We start from the raw sequence: 23,259 nt of genomic DNA, 5'->3' as shown, positions 1-23,259 counted from the left end.
ATCTTAAAACTAAAACTCTTGAAACAAAACGGCCATGTGAAGGGAACAGCAGAGTAATAAAGTCTCTGACTTGCCCTGTTTTGTTTAGCTGGATTTTCTAATAGTGAGACTTTCTCATTAACTTCTGCTCTCCTGCCAAACTTAAAACCAGTAAATGATTTCTGAATTCCAACCTCATTAGAAAATAACTTACCTTAGTTACGACTGGACAGTAGTCGCAGTTTCTATACTAATTTGAATGTTCTGGGTGGGTGCGTAGTGGTAGTCATGGAAAAAATCCAAGTACTTGGAAAATATGAGAAAAAGCAGGATTCTAAATCTAGAGCCTTGGATTTACATTATAAGTTACTTATATCTTACGATGTAAGATAAGACTACCATATTAAGAGCAAGGCAATAACACATTTAGGTATGAATATATAATATGTGCCAATTATAATAACTCTAAATATGTTTTTCATATTTGAAAAACTCAAACATGCTGTTCATATGCTCAAATTCTCAATATAAATTTCCTTGATTATATATGATGACAAATTAAAAGAATAACTTTTCAACACATACTTTGAATTTCGACGATCTTCTGTAAAGAAATAACGGCATTCATGTTCGGGGTTTGGTGGAGAGTATCTTCTGCAAGTGGCTCCAGCTGCAAGAATAGCAGGTAATAACGTAAGCAGAATAGTATGACTTTACAGTAAGCCTGACAGAAGCAAAGCACATTGAAACAAGCTTTAAAAAAATACCCTGCTCCAAGAACTAGTTAACATTTTGCTGATTTCAGTTCTAAAAATGTAGCCAGTTTTATTTTCTCTTTTGCAGCCTTGTAATTGAATTCCAAAAGGCTTTTCTATTGGTCACCAGACTAATCTACGAAGTCCCCGAAGCAGGTGCATGTCTGTGCATTATTCATTAAAAATCAGAGTTATTTGTGTAATTTTTGTAGGTTCCTCACAAACCGAATTCCATCATGTCTGTACATGCAGGTGGGCCCTGCAAAGGAAAACCTCAGGGAAGGGGTGGTAGACAGACAGGGGGCAGTCTATTACCCACTGTTTTGTGGTGTTTTTCCATCTAAGCACCTTACACTTCGGGGCACTTCACAGTAGGAAACCATGAGACACAGCTGCTCTTATTCAAATGCTAGTGAATACTTGTAAAGTGGTAGAGTAAATGTTCAAATAAAACCAAATGTGAAATAACTACATTTTAGCTTCCCCCGGACAAATTCCTTTCTTGCAAATCTATCATGATCTTCTGGAATTACACTGGTTTTTCACAGAGAAGCTCAGCACACAGTGGTTTGCAAGATATGAAGAGGAGCTTTAAGCAGTTTGTGGGCTGTTTTGGCAGAACTAATTCTGATGATGCGTCCTTGGGAATAAATGCCCTTGCGAAGTCGAGTGGTGTGCAGTGGCAGAAACCGCACCATCAGAGTGCCTGCAAACAGAATAGGTGTCTAGCTACAGGGACCCAGAAAGCAAGGAGAGTAATAGTAACAAGGGGATGAACAAAAAGAGTTTTCTTAGAAAATGTAAAGTTAGTAGTCTCAAACACAAAGGGATGGTCAAACTATCGCATGGCACGAATGGGAAGCAATGTCACTTAGATGTTGTACTGAAGCAGGAACTCGCTGTCTTTTGCTCTGGAGAAAAAAAATGAGAACACTCAAGGATTCCAACTTTCCAAAGCATCTGTGAGTGAATCTTCCCCCCGGGGTCTTTCTGAATTGATTATTCTATACTTCAATCACGGCATCTAAGACAATAGCACCTTTCTTCCAGATGCCATAGGATAACAGACTAGCTCAGGGATATTTATACAGGGGTAAATTCTCTAAATATAACTTTCCAGAGTGTTTTTCTTAGTTGACAAAGAAAAACCTTTACAACATCAAAAGGTTTATTTGCAATACAGTTTGAGGAGAGGAAAGGAAAACAGCACAGTGTTCAGGGAAAGGTTCTGCGATCTTAAAACCTTAAAACTTGTTAAAATCACTTTTAAAAAATCTGGTATTCAGACAGTGTCTTCAAGAATATGTTAATCTCCTAACAACCTCTTAACTCAGAGAAACTACTGAATCACGATGGAAGGTTGCTTGGAAAACAACGTCTCAACTCCGTCAAGACTTAGACGGAGTTGAGCTACCTTCCACATAAATAATCTTTCCTTTCACTTCTGTCCCAGATCACAGAGAATATTTTTAACAGAAATCAGGTGGGTTTTATTCATAAAATATTTTGAAACATCACTCGCTGTTCAAGTATTGAAGAAGAAAGCCACAAGGTGCTATCAGCAGACTTAGTAGTCCTTCACAAAACTTTCCTGTGACCTTAGGGTAAAAAGGCTGACAAATTCAAAGATGCCGGCTACTAGAGAATAAGTTACAAGACAGACCATTAACGTAAAAACCTCACTGCTGTAACTCTTTCACTGAAGTCTGTGGGCTATTTATAAGACTTGGGTTATGTAGACAGTAAACGTGATTCAGGGTGTTGAGAGTAAAAATACAAACAACCCTAAACCTCCAATTTGGAATCATCAGTTAGATTTGATAAAGTTGTGTCTACTTATAAAAGCAACCTAGAGAATTAAGGCAATTACATTGATAATTTGTCTCCCAAACCATTTCCCAGCATGTTTTAGGTAAATGTCATTTAGAGGATTTAACCTTCAGTAAATTGCCCCAATTTGTTTCATTTTGAGGGTATACACACAGACAGAGCTGAATTCAGAAAATTCTCAATGTAGGTTTTTTATTTGGATAGCTCTGTAGAGAAGGTGACGGGGTAATATCTTAGTTGGCAAGGTGGTGAGCAGCATTTAGAGTCAGTCTGCTTTCATAAATTAAAACCTTTACAGAGGGACCGCAGAATTCAGTTGTCTTTTCTAGAGGTTGTTGATTTAATCATTAACAATTATAAGCACTAAAGACATCTGACTGAAGCATCTATTTACATATATTTAATATACATATGAGTATTTATCATTATTAGTAATCTAATAACTAACTGTAATGAAATAATATTAAATAGTCTTTTATAAATTTGGAGCAAAAATAAGAATATTCAATACAACTGGGTTATGTATTTAGTTTGGCCAATAAAATATAGCAAAAAAACTGTTTACTGAGGCTGGTCAATGTCAGTAACAGTTTGTTGAGCAATTCCATCATGTAATAATAATTACCATGGAGTTGTAAGACACATTATATAATTTTAAGACAATCTCTTGACACATAAAGTGCTTATTCAGCTTTATTGTACCTGAAGCTTAATTTTAACCATTAGTTACAATAATTCGTTATACAAATTTGGGAGCTGTGTCAGGGAAATTTATTTTTCTACATCTTTTACAGAAAGTTGCAATAACTTATTGATGAATCTCAGATGTTTGTCAAGTTGCACATACCATGTAATTTCTAAGTATTACAGCTATTTAAAAACACCATAAAATGTGGTCATTACTATGTTGTGAATAAGTGATTTTCAGATTATTTAGAATCACATTATTTAAATCATCAAAATCATTTTAGCTGGCTATGACGCATTTAGGGGGTATCCTGGGAGAAAGCTCTTGAGTAAGAGTTTTAAAGCTCGCTGTACTTCCAAGACATTAAAATCAACTCTATTATTTTCATGACTCAGAACAGAACCAAAAAGAAGCTAAACAGAGATTTTGTAAATATAATAGGTATGTGATAACAGAAGTATACATCGACCATGCAAAAGATCTACTAACTACTCTTGTTAGCTTTTATATTATGTTTCCCAAATATGCCAAGTATTTTCACACTTCTATACCTTCATTTATTCTGTTCCTTCTGATTTCTATTTTTCCATCCTTCTTTGAATTGGGATACCTTACTACATCATTCAAGGACTAGCACAAATATTGCCTGCTCTGTAAAATGTTTCCTAAAATTCTTTGTTGAGCAAATTGCTTCCACCTGCATCTCAAATACTCTTGTTTACTCTACTAAACACATTATATAGTAGTCAGCCATGTCTGCCAATCTCTACTTTCCTGTGAGCCATTCAAAGGCAACGATAGAGCCTGATATACAACAGGCATTTTTAAAAATATATATTTTATTGATTATGCCATTACAGTTGTCCTATTTCCCCTTTCATTCCCCTCCACCCTGCACACCCCCCCCACTATTCCCCCCTTTTGTATATGTCCATGTGTCACAAGTTCTTTAGATTTTATATTTCCCATACTATTCTTGCCCTCCCCTCTATCTATTTTCTACCTACCATCTATGCTACTTATTTTCTGTACCTTCTCCCCCCTTCTCCTTCTCCCACTCCCCTGTTGTTAACCCTCCATGTGATCTCCATTTCTATGGTTCTGCTCCTGATCTAGCTGTCCTCTTAGTTTGCTTTTGTTTTAGGTGTGGTTCTTAATAACTGAGTTTGCTGTCCTTTCACTGTTCATATTTTTATCTTCTTTTTCTTAGATAAGACCCTGTAACATTTCATATAATAAGGCCTTGGTGATGATGAACTTCTTGAATTTGACCTTGTCTGAGAAGCACTTTATCTGCCTTTCCATTCTAAACTAAAGCTTTGCTGGATAGAGCAATCTTGGATGTAGGTGTTTGGATTTCATGACTCGGAATACTTCTTTCCAGCCCCTTCTTGCCTGGAAGGTCTCTTTTGAGAAATCAGCTGACAGTCTGATGGGAACTCCTTTGTAGGTGACTGTCCCCTTAGCTCTTGCTGCTTCTAGGATTCTCTCCTTCATTTTAATCTTGGCTAATGTAATGATGATGTACCTTGGTGTGTCCCTTCTTGGGTCTAACTTCTTTGGGAATCTCTGAGCTTCCTGGATTTCCTGGAAGTCTATTTCCTTTGCCAGATTGGGGAAGTTCTGCTTTATTGTTTGTTCAAATAAGTTTTCCACTTGCTCTTCCTCTTCCCCTTCTGGTACCTTTATAATTCGGCTGTTGGAATGTTTAAGGATGTCTGGAGGTTTGTAAGCCTCTCCTCATGTTTTTGAATTCTTATTTCTTCATTCTTTTCTGTTTGGTCATTTTTTTTCTTCCTTCTGGTCTACTCCCTTGATTTGAGTCCCAGCTTCCTTTCCATCACTATTGGTTTCCTGTGCATTTACCTTCATTTCAATTAGTTTAGCCTTCATTTGTTCCTCTAATTTGTGACTAAAATCAACCAGTTCTGTGAGCATCCTGATCACCAATGTTTTGAACTGTGCATCTTAAAGGTTGGCTATCCCTTGGCTGCTTAGAATTATTGGCTCTGGGGCTTGGAGGTGTTCTTGAGCCATAATGTTTTGATCTGTTCATGCCTGTTATGTATGAGGAAAGGCGCCTTAGGTGTTCACCAGGGTGGGGCCACCCAGGTCACTGGGTTGTGATGCTGTATGTGGGGGCGGGGTCAGAGAGGGGCAATGACATTTGTTTTGCTCGCTCTTGGATTTTGGTCCCCTCTGCTGCTTCCCGCAAATAAACTGGGCCCCCCTGGTGCCAGCTCCCAGGTGTGTGGGCCTGTGTACCCTCCAGAACCCTGTGGGTCTCTCCAACAAACTCTCTGTGAGCCTGGAAGCCTCTCCCAGCCCCTCGACCCTGAAAGTCTTTCCAATGGGTGCTTTCAGGCTCTAATTACCATCGCTGTGCCCTAGCCTGAGCTGTCTGTCTCACTGCTTGCTCTTTCACCTGGTTTATCTGCACTCAAATGTGTGACCACAGTAAGCCAGCTGCCTTGCACCCCCACTGAGTCCGCCCTGTTGCCACCCCACACGTGGGATCCACCAACCATGCCTGTGCTCCTGGGTCTGTCTGGCCAATCTTTCCTGCCTGACCCCACTCTGCTGCTGACTCTGAGACTCTTACCAGTCTTGCTGAATGGTTTGTTGTTGTCGGACTTCCATACAGTTCAGTTTTCTGTGTTTTGGCTGCGTTTTTGTTACTAAAACTTTGTTGTCTTTAAACTTGGTTGTGTGAGTAGGCACAATGTTTCCACCTATGCCTCCATCTTGGCCAGAAGTTCCAGGCATTTCTTTTTTTTAATGTTGAATGAAGGAAGGAGTAATTGAAAGAAAACATGAAGAGGTAGCCTTTATTCTGTGCTCTGTAGCTAACAGACCTAAATGGAGTAGGATCTTCCTCTTGGTTGCCTGCTATAATCAGGGCATGGTTTTAGGGTAAAAGACTAGGAAGAATGACAACGATAATTCATTTTTAAATCAATATAATTGATACTTTGATTTCTCTTCAGAATGTATAAGTCTTTCACATTTTACTAAATCAATGTAATTGATTTAATTAATATTTTGATTTTTAAGTTTTAATTGATTTTTAAATTGTCCATCAATAGTATTAAACTTATTAACTTTAATGTATACACAAGTAGTTTTATATGGATTTCCTACAAACACAATACATAATCTGTGTTAATAGTAAAAGATTTACTGAATTCTTCACCAATCTTCATGTTTTTCATTTCTTTTTCTTGCCCTGTTGCAGTGTTAGGACAAGCAGTGTGATGTTGAAATGAAGCAGTAAGAGTGAGTACCTTTGCATTGTTTTTTATTTCAAAGAAAAATCCTCATATTTAACCTTCAAATATGACACACCCTATATAATTATAGATAGGCTTTATAAAGTTAATAATTTTTCCTATTATTTCTAGTTTTCCAAAAATAATTCATCATAATTGGGTGTTTAATCCATCTACTGAAATGGTTTTATTTCTTCTTGATTCTCTTAATGTGGTGAATTATATTGACTTAATTAACAATGTGCTAATGTGTTATATTCTTATCTAAACCCAAATTTGTTAATGGGCTTTGAAGATACTGATGAACTGCTATTACTTTGTTTAGGGTTTTAACTTCTATTCTTATGATCAAGATTTTCCTATTATAATGTGTGTGGTTGTTTTTAAGTGTTAGATATCAGTATTCTACTGGTCTGGAAAAAATCCATTGTAAATTGTTCTCCCTCCCCTTTACCCTAAAACAGTGTAAGATTGGTTATTTTTTACTCCTTAAATTAGTGGTAGAATTCCCTGGTGAGACTGTATGAGGGTCTGGTGTTTTCTCTTGATACATTAGAGGACTGTCATGGAACATACACAAAGGACAGACACATGGACAAAGCCAAAGGGGGTTATGATTGAGGGTGGAAGGTGGGGATGGCTGGGGTTGGGGGAGAGTGGAAGAAGGAAAATGAAGACAACTGTACTTGAACAACAATAAAAATAATATTAAAAAACAAAGACAAAAAAGATTCAATTTGGTTTATAACTATAGTACCATTCAAGTTTTCTGATTCAGTTTTTGCAAGATTATATATTTGTAATAATTTTTTCCATTTTAAATAAAATTACAAAATGTTTTACAGAAATTTATTTTTAAAATATTCTCTTGTAATCCTTAAACACACTAAAACCCACAGTGAAGCCCCCTTTTTCATTCTGAGTGCTGATAATGCACGACTTTTTTTTGTTGACCAGTCTTGCTAGAGTTCTATTAATTTTTCAGTCCATGAACATGAGATGTCTTTTTACTTACTTGTGTTATGTAAAATTGATTCTAATTAAATTTTACTGTGGTAAGAGATTTTACTCTGTATAAATTCAATTAGCTGAAATTTATTGAAACTTGCCTTATGCCCCAAATATGGTCTATTTTTGAAAATATTATAAGTGTCCTTGAAAAGGAAACTATTATGCACTTATTCAGTGTGTTTTACTATATATTTTGATCTGGGCAAGTTTATTAAGGTGTTAAATCTTCTACGTATCCCCCCTTTTATTGTCTTCCTTTTCTATAAGTTACTGAGATGGATGTATTAAAATCTGCCACTATGAGTAAGGTTTTGCCTGGTTTTCCTTTTTTAAAAAATATTTTTTTATTTTTTTATTTTTAGAGAAAGGGGATGGGAAGGAGGAAGAGGGGGAGAGAAACATCAATATGCGATTGCCTCTCATATGTTTCCTACTGGGGACCTGGCCTGCAACCCAGGCATGTGCCCTGACTGGAAATCGAACCAGCAACCCTTTGGTTCACAGGTGTGTGCTTAATCCACTGAGCTATACCAGCCAGGGCTCCTTTTTTTTTTCTTTCAATTTTTACTTAATATGTTTTGAAGCTTTGTTATTAGGTACACAAAATTTGAATCGTTTTATCTTTTTGATTATGTAAAAGATTTACTATGAAGTGTCTCTCTTCATCTCTAGTTCTTTCTATGTGTTCCAGTCCACTTTATCGGATATTAATATAGCTACAAAGGCTTTCTTTTAGTTATTTTTTGTACTTTAATTTTTGCTTCATTTTTTGTATTCAAACTTTATCATTTTAATACAAAAACTATCCCTTAGACAAAATATTTTATCACAATGTGTTAATCCTTGCTTTTATTAGTGACCCTAAATCTATTTTAGGGTCAGAAGAAGCTGATTCTAAAACTTTATATACAATGCAGAAAGGACAAATGTAGCCAAGTCTGCCTTAAAGAAAAACAAACTGGAAGATTTGTTCTACAAGATATCAAGGTTTCTTAAAAGATACAATAGTAAGATGTCACAAGGATAGACAAAAATACCTGTGGGATAGCAAAGAGTTTCCATGCATATATAGGCAAAGATACCACTGCCAAGCCATAAAGAATAAATGGGTCTTTTCAATACATGGCACTGGATACAGTATATATTCACATTAAAAAAACCTTAACTTTTACATCGTGCTAAATACTTGTATATATTCCACTTCTGATGAACGGAACATCTCAATGTTGACATCAAAAAGAAAGTTTTAAGGGAAGAAGAAGATTTTCATGACCTTTGTGTATAGAACAAATACTTAAACAGAATAGCAAAATAACTAATTGAAAAGAAGACTATGATAAATTATATTGCATTTAAAAATTAAAGACACAAATTAAAAGGGTAAATATACAGAAAAGATATTTTAATGCATGAAGCCAACAGATTCTGTAAAAAACTGCTCAAATCAATAAAAATATTGACCTTCTGAAAGTGGACGAGACTTGAATAGATACTTTGAAACTAGTATAAAAATAATAAAGAGGTAAAGACTGTTTTACTTCATTAGTATATCCTAGCAAGTCAAAACCATAATGATATAATGCTATACCTTACATTGAATTTTAAATTTTTAAAAGACTGACAATACCCGTGGTGGAAGAATTTACAACAATGGAAACAGTACATGCTTTTGGCTGGAGTATGAACTGGGACAGCCACTATGGAAACTAGTTTGGTATTATCTACAATATTAAATACAAGCATATATCATTATCCAGCAATACTACCTTTACGTGTATACTAAACAGACATATCTGTGAAAATGTACCAGGAAACATATACAAGTGTAAAATGTCAATCATAGCAAATAAACTGTAGCTATCTACAACATGGGTGAATCTCACAAATATAATATTGAGCAAAGAACTCAGATGGAAAGGGATATGTATTTTATGACATTGTCTATAAAGTTCTAGAACAGGTAAAGTAAAATATTTTGTTAGAAACCAGAAACTTGGTTTCTTTTAGATATGAGCAATAGAGTACTGATTTGGAAAGGGATGATATGATTTCTGTGGAGGTGCAGACATTATTTCTTGATCTGGTTGATGGCTGTATTTGAGCTCTGTTTGTGGTATTTCATTGAGTTGCACATATACGTCTTATACAGGTTTCCATATAAATATTATATTTTAAGATTAAAAGCAATTTAAAAAGAGAACATATTTTCTGACATAAGGGAATAGGGAAACTAAGTATGGTTCTTGAGTCCATGTTCTTTCCACTATTTTATGATGAGTGAGACTACAGGCTTTGCAGGAAGACCCAAAATATCTTATTCGATACAGGATACACATTCATTTACAAAGAGAATTGAAAGTCTCCCTACAACATGCAAAGCAACTCAGAAAAAATACAGAAAAGGTTCAGCTATCAGGATCAAAGTCATTGTGGGGCTTTGGAAGAAAATGATGATCAAGACCAAGAGGATAAGGGAAGCAGAGTGCAATATAGACCTGACCTTCCACGCTAATGAACTATTATAAATTCCCTAGTGAGGAGGGATTGGTGGTTAAAACTCAACTTTCATTTAAATAATTGTCTTAGAAATGTCTGTAATTAGTTGTATATGTTTAATTTGATTGCTTAAGTAGATCTGGTTATAATTTTATCCATATTGTGGTTCATGAGTCATTCTCAAAGCAACCTCTTTTGTTCATTTGCAGTAACTAAAATCCTCGACCAAATAGACTGAAAAAAAAAAGAAGTAAATCAGAGTAGATTCTATTGATAATCCAATGACTACACTGACATACTACTGAGATTATTCATATTGAGTCTGCCTGTAGCCTATGTACATGTGGATGATGAAGAGTTACATCACATAGCAATAAAGAAACATCCCCAGCCAAGAGGAGTGACATAAACCTAACGAGTCTCATGAGAGTATCAAGAGGAGCAAGTGACAAAAACATGGCCATTCGGCTCACATAAGATACTGAGTGCATTTCTGGAATAAATGAAGTGAGACAAGTGGGGTAGGCTTTAAGATTACTACTATGGTTATAGTTCTATTAGTTGAGTTTTATCCAAAGCTAACACACTGGGAAGAAATATAGGTTGCACAATATATCAGTCATTGAATAAAGAAGGAAGAACCATGAGGAATGCCTGCATTCACTATCATATCCAAATAGTATCTCATAGTTTCCATGACACTTAACTGTGGGAAGTTTGGATGAAATGATCTATTTAAATACTGTGACAATAGTGAGCCAAATAATATAAATTGTTTTTAAAGGTAAAAAAAAATTGACATAATGGTCTACTGGAAAGAAGATAATGAATGCAATTATTTGAGTAATTCAGACTATGAATATTTTTGTTTAAACAATGAAGTAAGATTGTAGATATGCAATATAACAAGAAAACATTTCAAACCTCATAGTTGAGTTAGGGAAATATTATATATAAATATTGAAAGATACATGTTAAATTGAAGTTTTCATAACATTGAAAGGACATTTGTTTAGTGCTGTATGTACAGTTTCCTAATACAATGCCCATAGTTTTGACATCAATTGTTATTAAAAAGGCTACTTCATTTCATATGCCAAAAATCTTGTTTCCTTTTCCCTATTTTTGCAAATAAGTTTAAATTTGATGGCTACACTTGGTAAGTCTTCATATTTCATTTTCTTTGATCCCTGGTTTTCTTACCCTCATTTGCTTTTTTAATTTTCTCTTCTTTAATCTGCTAATTTGCATGTTTTTAAACTGTTTTTCCTTAATTTTTTGTTTAGTAAAAAGATTTGTACTTGTTTCCAAATGTTGGTTTTTCTGCTAAGAAGAGCTGTTTCACATCATGAGCAGTGGTGTGCTGGTAAATGTTTAACAGCCGGCTGCCTAAAAAATAACTGCAATTTGTACTATTTGCTGATTTCTGTGGTGTAAATATTTCTACCATGGCCTATTTCAAGCTACCAAAGGGATGTCACTGAACTCAGATTTGAGTAGTGATACAGAGAATTAGCTCTCATAAGCTATTCGAGCCAGGTCCGACACATCACTGATAAGAGTATTATTTTGTTCATTGATAATCTGGGGAAAACTCTAATGATTGTTTTCTTTGTAAGCTTTTTTTTCTTGTATGAGATTCTGCTGCTTCCCAAAATGATACACTATTTAGTTATTATAGTACCCCAAAGCATGGGACTCGTTTATTCAATGCTTCTCTATTTTTTCACAAAAATTCTAATTCCTTGTGATACTCAATTCCACTGATCTAGCTTCATTATTTATTTTTATTCCACTTAAAGTAGCCTTTCTTCTCCCAAAAGCAAAGCAAACAGATCCAAAAGGGAACCATCCACTACTTCAAGAAGTCTTAATGTCTTTATCTATGCATTTCCACAAGAGATAACCTCTTTCCTTGTTCTTTACCTTGTCAAAATCTCCTTTTTATTCAAGACCCATGTTAAATGTTACTTCCTCTATTAGAATATCCCTCCATCCAAATAAAGCTAAAACAAAGGGTCATACAATCCCAAGGTACTTCATTAATATTTCTTTTATTTTTACTTGTGTTAGAACTTTTAGGCACAAAATAGATGCCTAGAAAAAGACTACTGAATAAATGTATATTTCCAGTAACACTTTCTGAAGAGTGTAAAAACAATACAGAAGATCTGTATAATGGAATTTGAATTATCCAGGTAACTTCTACTTAATTTAGCATTCGCTAAAACACATAAACAAACAAAAAACCCACAATTACTTTGCCTCTGTTTCTTTTAAACTGTATTAAATATAAGAAATGCAACATCATGGTCCATATCTACAATAGAAAATATCTTCAAATAGTACTTTCCAAATATTTTTAATCTCCTTAAATTATCCATACATTCTCTTTCGAGTGTTGATAGGTTTCAAAGTCTAAGAGAAAATCATGGAAAAACATTATTTTGGATTATCACACATTTCCTCTGTACTGAGTTCTCCTTCCTCTACTCATGAATTACAAGCTCCAAAATAGGAGCTTGTAAGCTTTCCCAGATTCACACCAATTCCCCAATGGAGTCAGCCATACATAATCTAAAGGATGAAAAAGATGACAAGAGGGCTTCCCTATTCAAAGTCTAATGAAAACAAACCCCTGATGAGCAACTTGGACAACAACATCTTAAGAGTTCACCGCAGGGGTGGTTGTCAAAACTTACTAGAGTCAATTCAAGAGACTTTTTCAGCAGCTTTAGAGCAAAAAGTCATCTTGGAAAGATTATCAACATACACAATCACTAAGTTTAGCCACTGTTGCTGAAATCCAAGTCAAATGAAAGCAGCTGAGCCTACTCAACAGGAGACAGCAGTTATTACAAAGAAAAGGAGAAAAAATGGAGAGAGAGGGAGAGAAGGAGGGAGGGAGGGAGGGAGGAAGGAGGAAAGGAAGGAAGGAAGGAAGGAAGGAAGGAAGGAAGGAAGGAAGGAAGGAAGGAAGGAAGGAAGGAAGGAAGGAAGGAAGGAAGGAAGGAAGGAAGGAAGGAAGGGAGGATCTAGAAACCAAACCTTACAAAGAATGCGGCGATCAAGAGAAAATACGCTATAGACTCAAATATATGGTGAACCTGTAGTACCAGAGGCTGTAGCATCATCTCCGTCTATGGCAATTTGTTTTTTTTTCCTCTAACAAGCTTAAATCTGTCATTTATTCTGTTTTGACAGGTGGTCATTTAATGGCTATGTTCTCAACTCACTACACAAGGCTCTTACCTACAATATGTCCTCTCCTTTCACCTGCCTGAAGTCCTTCAATGTTTTCCTTTCAGATTCCACACGAATGCCAAATGCTTAAGCTCTTCTCACCTCTTGAAAAAGTTTCTTTTTCAGAGGAAGCAACCCAGGGTGTTGCTAATTGGCTTTGCAGAACAGTAGGCAAATTTGTCCTTAAAGCAACTGTGACTTTGTTTGCCAGCCAGCACAAATGCAGATTACCAACATCAGTTTCTCTGAAAACCTCAGGGATGTTTCTATAACTAATTCTGAAAAAGATGTGACTATTCACATTAGAACCTCTGAAGACATTCCAAGCAACCTAATGAGTCTTCTCATTCAGGCAGTCACTTCAGTTTCTTGCAAACTCCAAGCTGGTGTTTCTAAGTGCTTCATTGAAGAACTTCAAATATATTCATCATACACTGATTGGACTGATAAATCTAAGTGCTAAACTTTGCCAAGAAAAAGAAAAAAATGGACTTCTGGTATGTCTTCAAAATCAGTTGCCTCTAGGAATTTCCTGTACCATGCTCAAATTAGTTTTAATCCAACAGTATATTATTTTGACTGACCTTGTGCATATTTCTTTAAAAAACAGTCAAGAGATATTTTGATAACTAGATCGCTTTCATGATAAAAATATTTAAAAATAAATGCCTATTTTGGGTGCAACACTCAGATTACTTAATTTTTTAAAAAATAAAGTTTTTGGGTACCCATCTATGTATCTATACCAACATGCAGAGCCAAGAGTTCCTGCTGATTTTCACAATTCCTTTGGGTTATGTAATTCATAATATTCTGCTGATAATAAGCCGTATGAAGCAGCATTTTGCTGCAGTGACATGGCCTGGCCAAGAACAACAAGGAAAAGAAATAGCATTAAAAAAACTGGCAAAATGTTTATAAATTCTAATCCTCTGCACATGAATAAATACATCTGACAAAGTGCAGAGTCCCTCAAAAAGGCCCTTCTTGACCTTCCTAATTTGAGTTCAATTGCATGTTCAGTGTTGAGAAGCCAAAGTAGGTTCTGCCAATGTTTTAAGCTCCACCTTTACTACATTTTGTTATTTGTGAAAGTGAAATCCCTGATAATAAGTTATAATTGCCCTATTAATCACTTGAAAAGGGAGTTTGAAGGAAAATTAGGATTTGAAATTTTACAACTGGTATCTGAAAAACGTCCTGTTTTGTTTTCTTACTTATAGCTTACCACATAAAACTACTGTAAAAACCCACATGTAGGCACTTTTTGAAATGGTGAGGTACAAGAATATGCCTTATATATTCCTTTTCTAAAGGAATGAAATTTAAAACTTCAATGTAGTCATGGCTGTTAGTCATGATGACCTTTGAACTAGAAAACAAATACAGAAAACCAGGCCTTGGATTATAAATTATATTGTCAATGAAAGTGAGAACAACTCTTTGTCCCTGAAGTTGTTTAAAATATTACATTTTCATTTCTTATTTTCAAATGAATTATAATGTACACCACACATGTATTTTTCTTTCATTTTTCATTAAAAAAATCCTTCTTTCTCTTACTTTTTTCTTTTCAACTCTGTATATACTGATACACCTCACACACCAAAATTTACCTCTCAGAGTTCAATATACCAAATCTATCTGTTATCCTTAAAGTATCTTGTGGGAAATCCATAGTCTTATTGATATCCCTAAGAAATCTCAATGGGAAAAAATACAGAAAGACATAGATTCTTTAACCCTCTCTTTTTTTAGTTCATGATCAACAAATTTTAGATTGTGTTTATGTAACTGAAGATAGCCAATGCAAAGGGACAAGATGGTATTTAGGGTATTATAATAACTAAGTTAAACTTACTATAAGACATATAGATAATTAAAGTTGATTAAAGTCAGTATAGCCAATAATAATTCTAGTTACCACTTACTGGACTTTTTACCATGTATATATTCACATGGCCTTATTAAGATTGGCCAATGACACTTTTATCCCTTTCTCTATCTCAAGCATGGCCTTTCCAAAAATGTAGAGAAAAGGCATACGTTTTGAACTTTTAACTTTGGTAACATCCTTCTCATGTCACTAATTGTTCTATGAAAACAGTTTACTCTATCTCTAGGATTAGGTCATATAATAATGCTCTTTGGACAGGGATCTCAGTCCAAAGAGCATACAGGGAAAGGAAGAGACAAAATATATTCATTTTGCTTTTTAGTGAACTCAGATAAATGAAGAACAATATATAACTCCACAACCAATTTGAATGTGTTCTGAAATATAGTCATTTCTAAAAGAAAGAGGTCATAGGAAAATTCACTGCATTCTCATTGGAAATACTCACATGGAAGAACAGAGTGGGCAGAGCACAAAGAGTACAAGAGCACTGTGCTCAAAGAGAGCCAGTGAAATTCATAACTTCCTTTCACAAAGTTGGAAGAGTAGCTGGCTTTTCTAAACCAGTAACGTTTCCTTCTGGACAGGTCAGTCACTCATGGAACCATAATCCACAGCCTACAGTTAGATTTTCTGCACATCTGGCACAAGCCTTTACAATGCAAATGTTAAAACCAGTTGGCTTCCATAAAATGTTTCTATATTTAAAATCAAATAAACAACTTGAGAATAAAGGTGGATATGTAAATTACATGATCTGGTAGGCAAATAGAACAACCCAACATTATCTTATAAGTAGATAATGAGTAGCATTTATATTTTCCACTCCTTGATCAGCACAGAAACTCCCCCAACATTCTGTTTGACATTATTTGTTCTTAGGAATCTTAGGAAGACTCTAATATTTAGAAGATCTTAGACATCTTGAACTACATTTGATATGAAATAGCAGTCCACTAGTAACAACACTAATCATTAAATAGTTGTATCCTTTGGGTTACAGAGCTGTCTAAAATTATACACAAAGACAAGTTTTTTTTTCTCATATTTTCCTTCAAGTTAAAAATATACATATTTACTTTAATAAATACAGCACAATAATTATGTCAAAACACTCTATGTCTTAAATAATGATGACAGTAAAACTTATATGTTCAGTGTGCAGAAGAAGATACTGTTTCCCCTCCATAAACAGCTTAGGCACAAGCATGAGCTACTGTTAAAAAACATTGTGAACCACAGATTCTAAAAACAATTGTGTATTGTCTATTGCATTAAAAAGTCAAGTTTAAAATTCGTAAAAAAGGAAAAATAAATTAAAAGGTTGTAACATCTTTATACATTCACTATAAAAATAAATTGATAACATTAATGAATTTATATAAACTTACTTGTGGAATTACAATAAATTGGCCCAAAAGCTTGATTTAGAAGTGAACCTCATGATAATTTGATGTGAACTCTACAGAGTACTCAGAAAAATGTGTATGTGGTATGAAAGAAAAAAAGAATGCTTTTTGGCAACATAGATTCAAGTTTAAATCTTGGATCGAACGCATTCTGGCTGCATGATTTTGAATGAGTTTCTTAATCCTCTTTGACTCACTGTAAACATCTGTAAGAAGGAAATAATATCTATCTCTCAGCCTGGAGAATTCATAAATGGTGACAGGATAAAAAGGGTTTATCAATATTTTTAAGAATCCACCAAGACAGAGACCTAGGAGGCACCTGAATTTTCTCTTCTCACAGATGCACTGAATGTACAGCAACACATAAAGCGATTCTCTCTGAGAGAATCCAGAAATTAGCTGAATGACTCCTACACACCGAGTGAGAAAATACCCACATTGAATGTGTAGAAAAAGCTGAGATACACTTTCACCATAAACCCATCCTTGGCACAGCATCGTACAATTGGAAGGGAACCCCAAACTTCCAGTTTTTCCCTGGGGAGTGAAGAGTTTAGACCATGTATCTAGCATCCTATCTTTTAAGTTTCTCATCCCCAAATGGTCTCCTAAAATACCTACCTATAAAAGCTAGTCTTCATGAGTCCTACAGGTCTTTAGCAAACAAAGAAGCAGTTCTTAACAGGTGTGAGAGCACTTGCCATGACTATTTCCCCAGGGCTCAGTGCAGAGCAAGTGAGGGAAAAAGCCCATCTCCCAGTCTTTCCCTGGAAGGGGAAGTACATAGTTTACAAGCTGCTGCAGGAGGAGTCTGGCTTCTAATTAGCACGCATCAAGGTACTGGCTGTGATTTTCCCCAGAGCCTAAAAGAGCTGGTGGGCACTTCTGCTTTCTCTTTCTGGTTTATCTCAACAATAAAACCAACCCACCAATATCTACTTAGAAGGAGCTTTTTCATACATCTAGCACCCCAAATTTTATGGCTGTTACCCAAAGGATCATCCCTCAAATTACCTAGCTCAGACAGCGAACATAGTATGCTTTCATGAGTCCCACAAGACTATAGCAAAAAGTTTTGAAACCTGCACAAGAGCAACTCCCACCCCCTACAGGCTGTACACCCAGGCCCAGTGCAGAAGGAACAGGCAAATACCCCATGTCACAGTTTATTTATGGAGAGGGTCCAGCTTTCAGTCAGCCTACATCTAGGGGCTGACTGTAACCCTCACCTTAGGGAAACTGACAGTTCTTGGCACACACTCAACTACTGGGAGCCACTAACAACAGAGGCTGTAGCTTGTATGATCACAAAGGTTTGGGTGGTGAACAGTAGCTCACACTGGGCTGTTTGATGAAGTTCATCTTCTACATTTTAACCAGTCTGTCCAGACTTGGGAGAGTGGCTGTTATGTACAATGTGCACAAACCAACAAAAAGAGTCAAGAAAAATGAAAAACAAAACAAAAAAAAACAACTCAGGGGAATATATTATAAGCAAAAGAAGACATATATTCAGAAATTAATGGAAGTAATCTTAATATTATGAAGATAACTGATTTACCTGAAAGTATTCAGAATATCAGTCATAAAGATGATTACTGAGGTTGGGAGATATATATAAACAAAATATTTAACCTAAGAGATAGGTAATAGTAAAGGGTACTAAACAGAGACCATAGAGCTGAAGAATATACTAACTGAACTGAAAATTTCAATAGAGTTCAACAGTAAAGTAGATCAAATGGAAGAAAGGATCAGTGATCAGGGTACTGGGAGACTGGACATTGAAATTCATCCAATCAGAGCAATGAAAAGAAAAAAAATATGAAAAACAGTGAAGATAACTTAAAGGACTTACAGGATACCACAACCCCCTCCCCCCCCCATATATACATTATAGGGGTCACACAAGAAAAGAGAAGGAAAAAGGCCAAAAGCTTATCTGAGGAAATAATGGCTGAAAATTACCCTAATCTGGGAAAATAGACATCCAAATCCAGGAAACCCAAAGACACCAACTTAGATGGCACCAATAAAGAGAGTCACACCAGGCACATTATAATTTAATTGTAAAAAGTTAAAAATAAAGACATCTTTAAAGCAGCAAAAGAAAAACAACTTTTTACATGTAAGAGAAAAAATAAGATTATGAATACATTTTCCAGCAGAAACTGCATACCAGTAGGAAGTGGGATGATATATTTAAAGTACAGTGGGAAGAAACTCCTAACCAAGAATATTCTACCCAGTAAAGTTGTCCTTAGGAATAGTTTTGTAGACAAAAAAAAGCTGAAGAATTCTTCACCCCTAGTTCAGCCTTAAAAGAAATGCCAAGGAGAATTGTTCAAGCTGAAATGAAAGGATGGTTACTAGTAATATGAAAACTTATAAGAATATAAAACTCACTGGAAAAGGTAAATACATATTTAAATTCAGAATACTCTGATATTGTAATTGTGGTGAATAACTTTTAATTCTAGTGTAGTGTCATTAAAAGATGAAAATATTAAAAGAACTGTAACTACAATAATGGGCACACAATATAAAAAAGATTTGTGACTTCAACCATATAAATTTAGGGAGGGCAGTGTAAAAATGTAGAGCTTTTGTTTGCATTAGAAGTTAAGATGTTATCACCTTAAAATACACTATAATAACTAGAAGATGCTTTCTGCAAGCCTCATGGTAACCACAAAACAAAAATAGACAGTAGGTCAGCAAAAGGTAAAAAAAATGAGCATCAAACATACCAGTATGGAAAAATAATCAATACCAAGAGAGGAAGTAAAGAACTATGAAACAGCCAGAAAGCAGCAAAATGACAAGAGTAAGCCCATATATATTAATAACTACTTTCAATGTATATAGACTAAATTTTCCAATCAAAAGACATCGAGTGACTGAATGGATAAGAGTATGTGCTGCCCTTCAAGAGAATCACTTCAGCTTGGAGGCCACACAGACTCAAAGTAAAGTGATGGAAAAGACATACCACGCCAATGGAACCCAGAGGAAAGCAGAGTTAGGTATATGAGAAAAAATGAACTTCAAGCCAAAAACTATAATTAGAGACAAAGAAATTATATAATGATAAAGTGGTCAATTCATCAAGCAGGTAGAACAACTGTAAATATGTCTAACATAAGAATAATTTAATTTACAAAGCAAATATTAACACATCTAAAGGGAGAAATAGAAAAAAATTACAGTAGTAGTAGGGGACATTAATAACCCATTTTCAACAACTGATAGATCATCTAGACATAAAAAGCCCTAAGGAAACACTAGATTTAAACTGTCCATTAGATCATATGAAGCTAACAGACACACACAGGGCATTCCATCCAGTGGCAACAGATTGTACATTCTTCTCAAGCACACACAGAACATTCTCCACATAGATCATGTATGAGGCCACAAAACCAGTCCTAGCAAATTTAGAAAGATTAAAACCATCCCAGGCATTTTTTTCCAACTACAATGGCATGAAACTAGAAATGAATTACAAGAAGAATACTTAAAACGTTACACATACATGGCAATTTAATAGTATGCTCCTGAACAGCCAATGGGCAAAACAATAAATCAAAACAAAAAACCTAAAAATATTGAGATAAATAAAAATGGAAACACAGCATACCACAATTTATGGGATGCAGCAAAAGCAGTTCTTGGAGGAAAGTTGATCATAATAAATGCCTACATTAGGAAACAGAACTCATAGACATAGAGAGCAAATTGATGGTCAGAGGATGGAAAGATGTTTGGAAGGATGAATGAAAAAGGTAGAAGGGATTAGAAGTACAAATTGTCAGTTATAAAAATAGTCATGGGGATGTAAGTTACAGTAAAGGAATACAGTCAATAAGGTAATAACTATGTATGGTGTCAGATGGGTACTAAATGGTGAGATCATTTTCTAAGCTGAATAAATGTCTAATCACTATTTTGTACACCTGAAAATGTCAACTATAATTGGAAAATTAATTATTAAAAAAGGAAAGATATTATACAAACAACCTAATTTTATGCCTCAAGAAACTACACAAAGGAGAGTAAACTAAGCCCAAGGTAGCAGAAGGAAATAAATAAAGGTCAGAGTAGAAAAAATAAAATAGAAACTAAAAACACAATAAAAGATCTATGAAACTGAGAAGTGGTTTTATAAAAGGAAAAACAAAACTGACAAACCTTACCAAGAACAAGAGAAAAAGGAGAAGCCTCAATTTTATTAACTGATTTCATTAATCAAAAAAAAAATGAAAGAGGGCATGACAACTGATAACAGAGAATTACAAATGATAATAAAACTGCTATGAAGAATTAAATGCTAACATGTTAGATAATGTAGAAGAAATGGCCTGGCTGGTGTAGCTCAGTGGATTGAGCACGGGCCTGCGAACCAGACAATCGCGGTTCGATTCCCAGTCAGGGCACATGCCTGGGTTGCAGACCAGTTCCCTGCAGGCCAGTTCCCAGCAGGGGACGCACAAAAGGCAACCATACATTGATGTTTCTCTCCCTCTCTCCTTCCCTTTCCCTCTGAAGATAAATAAATAAAATATTTAAAAAAAAAAAAAGAAGAAATGGATAAGTTCTTAGAAACATCAAATCTACCAAAATGAATCAGGAAATCTAGAAAATCAGAACAGACCAATTGCTAATAAGGAGACTGAATCAGTAATAATAGATCTCCCAACAAAGAAAAATCCAGAATCTTATGGCTTCATTAATAAATTTTATCAACTTTAAGTGGAAAATATTTCATGTTCATGGCTCAGAAGACTTAATATTTTAAAACATTCATATCATCCAAAATGATCTATAGATTCAATGTAATACCTATTGAAAGGCACTTTTTATAGAAATAGAAAAAAAGTCCTGAAACTTATCTGAAACCACAATATACCCCAAATAGCCAGAGCAGTCTTGAGAAAGAAGAATAATGCTGCAGATATCACTCTTCCTGATCTAAAACTACACTACAATAATCAACACAGTGTGACATGGGCATTCAAAGCAGACACATAGATTAATGGAACAGAAAAGAGAACCCAGAAATAAATACATGCATATAAGGTCAACTGCTTTTCAACAAAGGAACCAGGAATATACAGTGGGGAAAGGCAGTCTTTTCAATAAAAGGCATTAGTGAAACTAATTAGCCTTTTGCAATGGAATGAAAGTAAACCCCTATGTTACATTATACAGAAAAATAAATTCAAAATTGATCAAAATGTAAATGTAAGACTTGGAATCATAAGACTCTTAAAAAAAAACACAGCAGATAAGCTCCTTGACTTTGGCTTTGGTTATAGTTTTTTGGATTAGGTACCAAAAGCAAAGGCAACAAAAGGAAAAATAAATAAGTAGGACCACATGTAACAAAAAGGTTCTGCACAGCAAAGGAAATCCTCAAAATGAAAAGGTAGCTGTGGAATAGGAGAAAATATTTGTAAACCATGTATCCAATAAGGGGTTAAAATCTAAAGCATATCAGGAACTCATATGACTTAATAGCCTAAATAAATAAAAAAACAGTTAAAAATGGGCAAAGGGTTCTGAATCCAAAATCCAAATAGATGATTTTCCAAAGAAGACTTACAAATGTCCAACAGCACATGAAAAGACGCTCAACATCAATTATTATAATTTTTATAATTTATTATGATCTGTGATTCGCATTGAAAAATGAATTTATTAAAGAAATACATTGTTAATATGTATTTCCCCTCTGTATTTTCTTGATTTAATTCTGTTGTTTCAACATCAATTATCATCAGGAAATGTGAGTCAAAACCATGATCAGCCATTCTCTCATACATTGTTAGGATGTGCATTACCAAAAAGAAAAATAAATGCTGGCGAGAATGTGGAAAAAAGGGAACACTTGTGTACTGCTCATGGGACAGTATACTGAGTACAGCCACTTGATAAACAGTAGGAGGTTCTTTAAAATACTAAAAATAGAAATACCGTATGACCCAGCAATCCCACTTCTGGGTAATATTGAAAGGAAATAAAATCACTACAATATAAATGTCCACTGACAGACGAATAGATAAAGAAAACATGATATGTCTACATATCAACATGTTGATATGTAAATATATAGATATGTGAATATTATTCGGCCTTAAAAAAGAGGGAAATCTTGTCATTTACAACAACATGGATGAAATCTTGTCATTTGCAACATCTTGGAAGGCATTATGATAAGTGAAAAAGGCCAGACAGAGAAAGAAAGAAGAAAAAATATTGCATGGTGTCACTTATGCAAAACCAAAAAAGAAAAAAAGAATCAAACTGGGAGAAACAAAGGGTAGAATGGTGGTCACCGGGGCAGTGGGAGAAGGGGAGCGGGTGTGGGCTGTGGTGGTGGTGGTGGGAGGTGGAGATAGGGAAAGGTTGGCAAAAATGTTTAAACATTCAGTTGTAAGATAAATAAGGCTTGAGGATCTCATGTAGAAGAACATGGTGACTATAGTTGATAATACTGTATCGTATAATGGGAATTTGCTGAGAGAGTAGAACTAAACTGTTCTCACCAAGAAACAAAAACCAAAACCAAAAAACCCAAAACAAAAAGTAATTACACGAGATGATGAATGTGTGAAATTAACTTAATGTTGAAAATCATTTCATAATGTATATTATACACTTTAAATGTGTTACAATT

General features: G+C 34.9%; 1 protein-coding gene across 2 annotated transcripts in view; it reads right to left on the bottom strand.

Moving 5' to 3' along the window:
• HDAC9 (histone deacetylase 9) overlaps positions 1–23,259 on the bottom strand; it is an 841,506-nt gene that overhangs the window by 38,556 nt on the left and 779,691 nt on the right. For both annotated transcript variants that reach the window (XM_037163907.2, XM_053655071.1), the window contains exon 25: positions 565–649. In XM_037163907.2, the coding sequence (XP_037019802.2) occupies positions 565–649 (85 nt within the window). The remainder of the gene's footprint in view (positions 1–564; positions 650–23,259) is intronic.

Source organism: Artibeus jamaicensis, unplaced genomic scaffold (assembly GCF_021234435.1).
Source record: "Artibeus jamaicensis isolate MK-2021 breed Jamaican fruit bat unplaced genomic scaffold, CSHL_Jam_final contig_923, whole genome shotgun sequence".
Lineage (NCBI taxonomy): Eukaryota > Metazoa > Chordata > Mammalia > Chiroptera > Phyllostomidae > Artibeus > Artibeus jamaicensis.
Note: the sequence above shows the minus strand (reverse complement) of the source record. Positions and strands in the feature narration are given on the sequence as shown.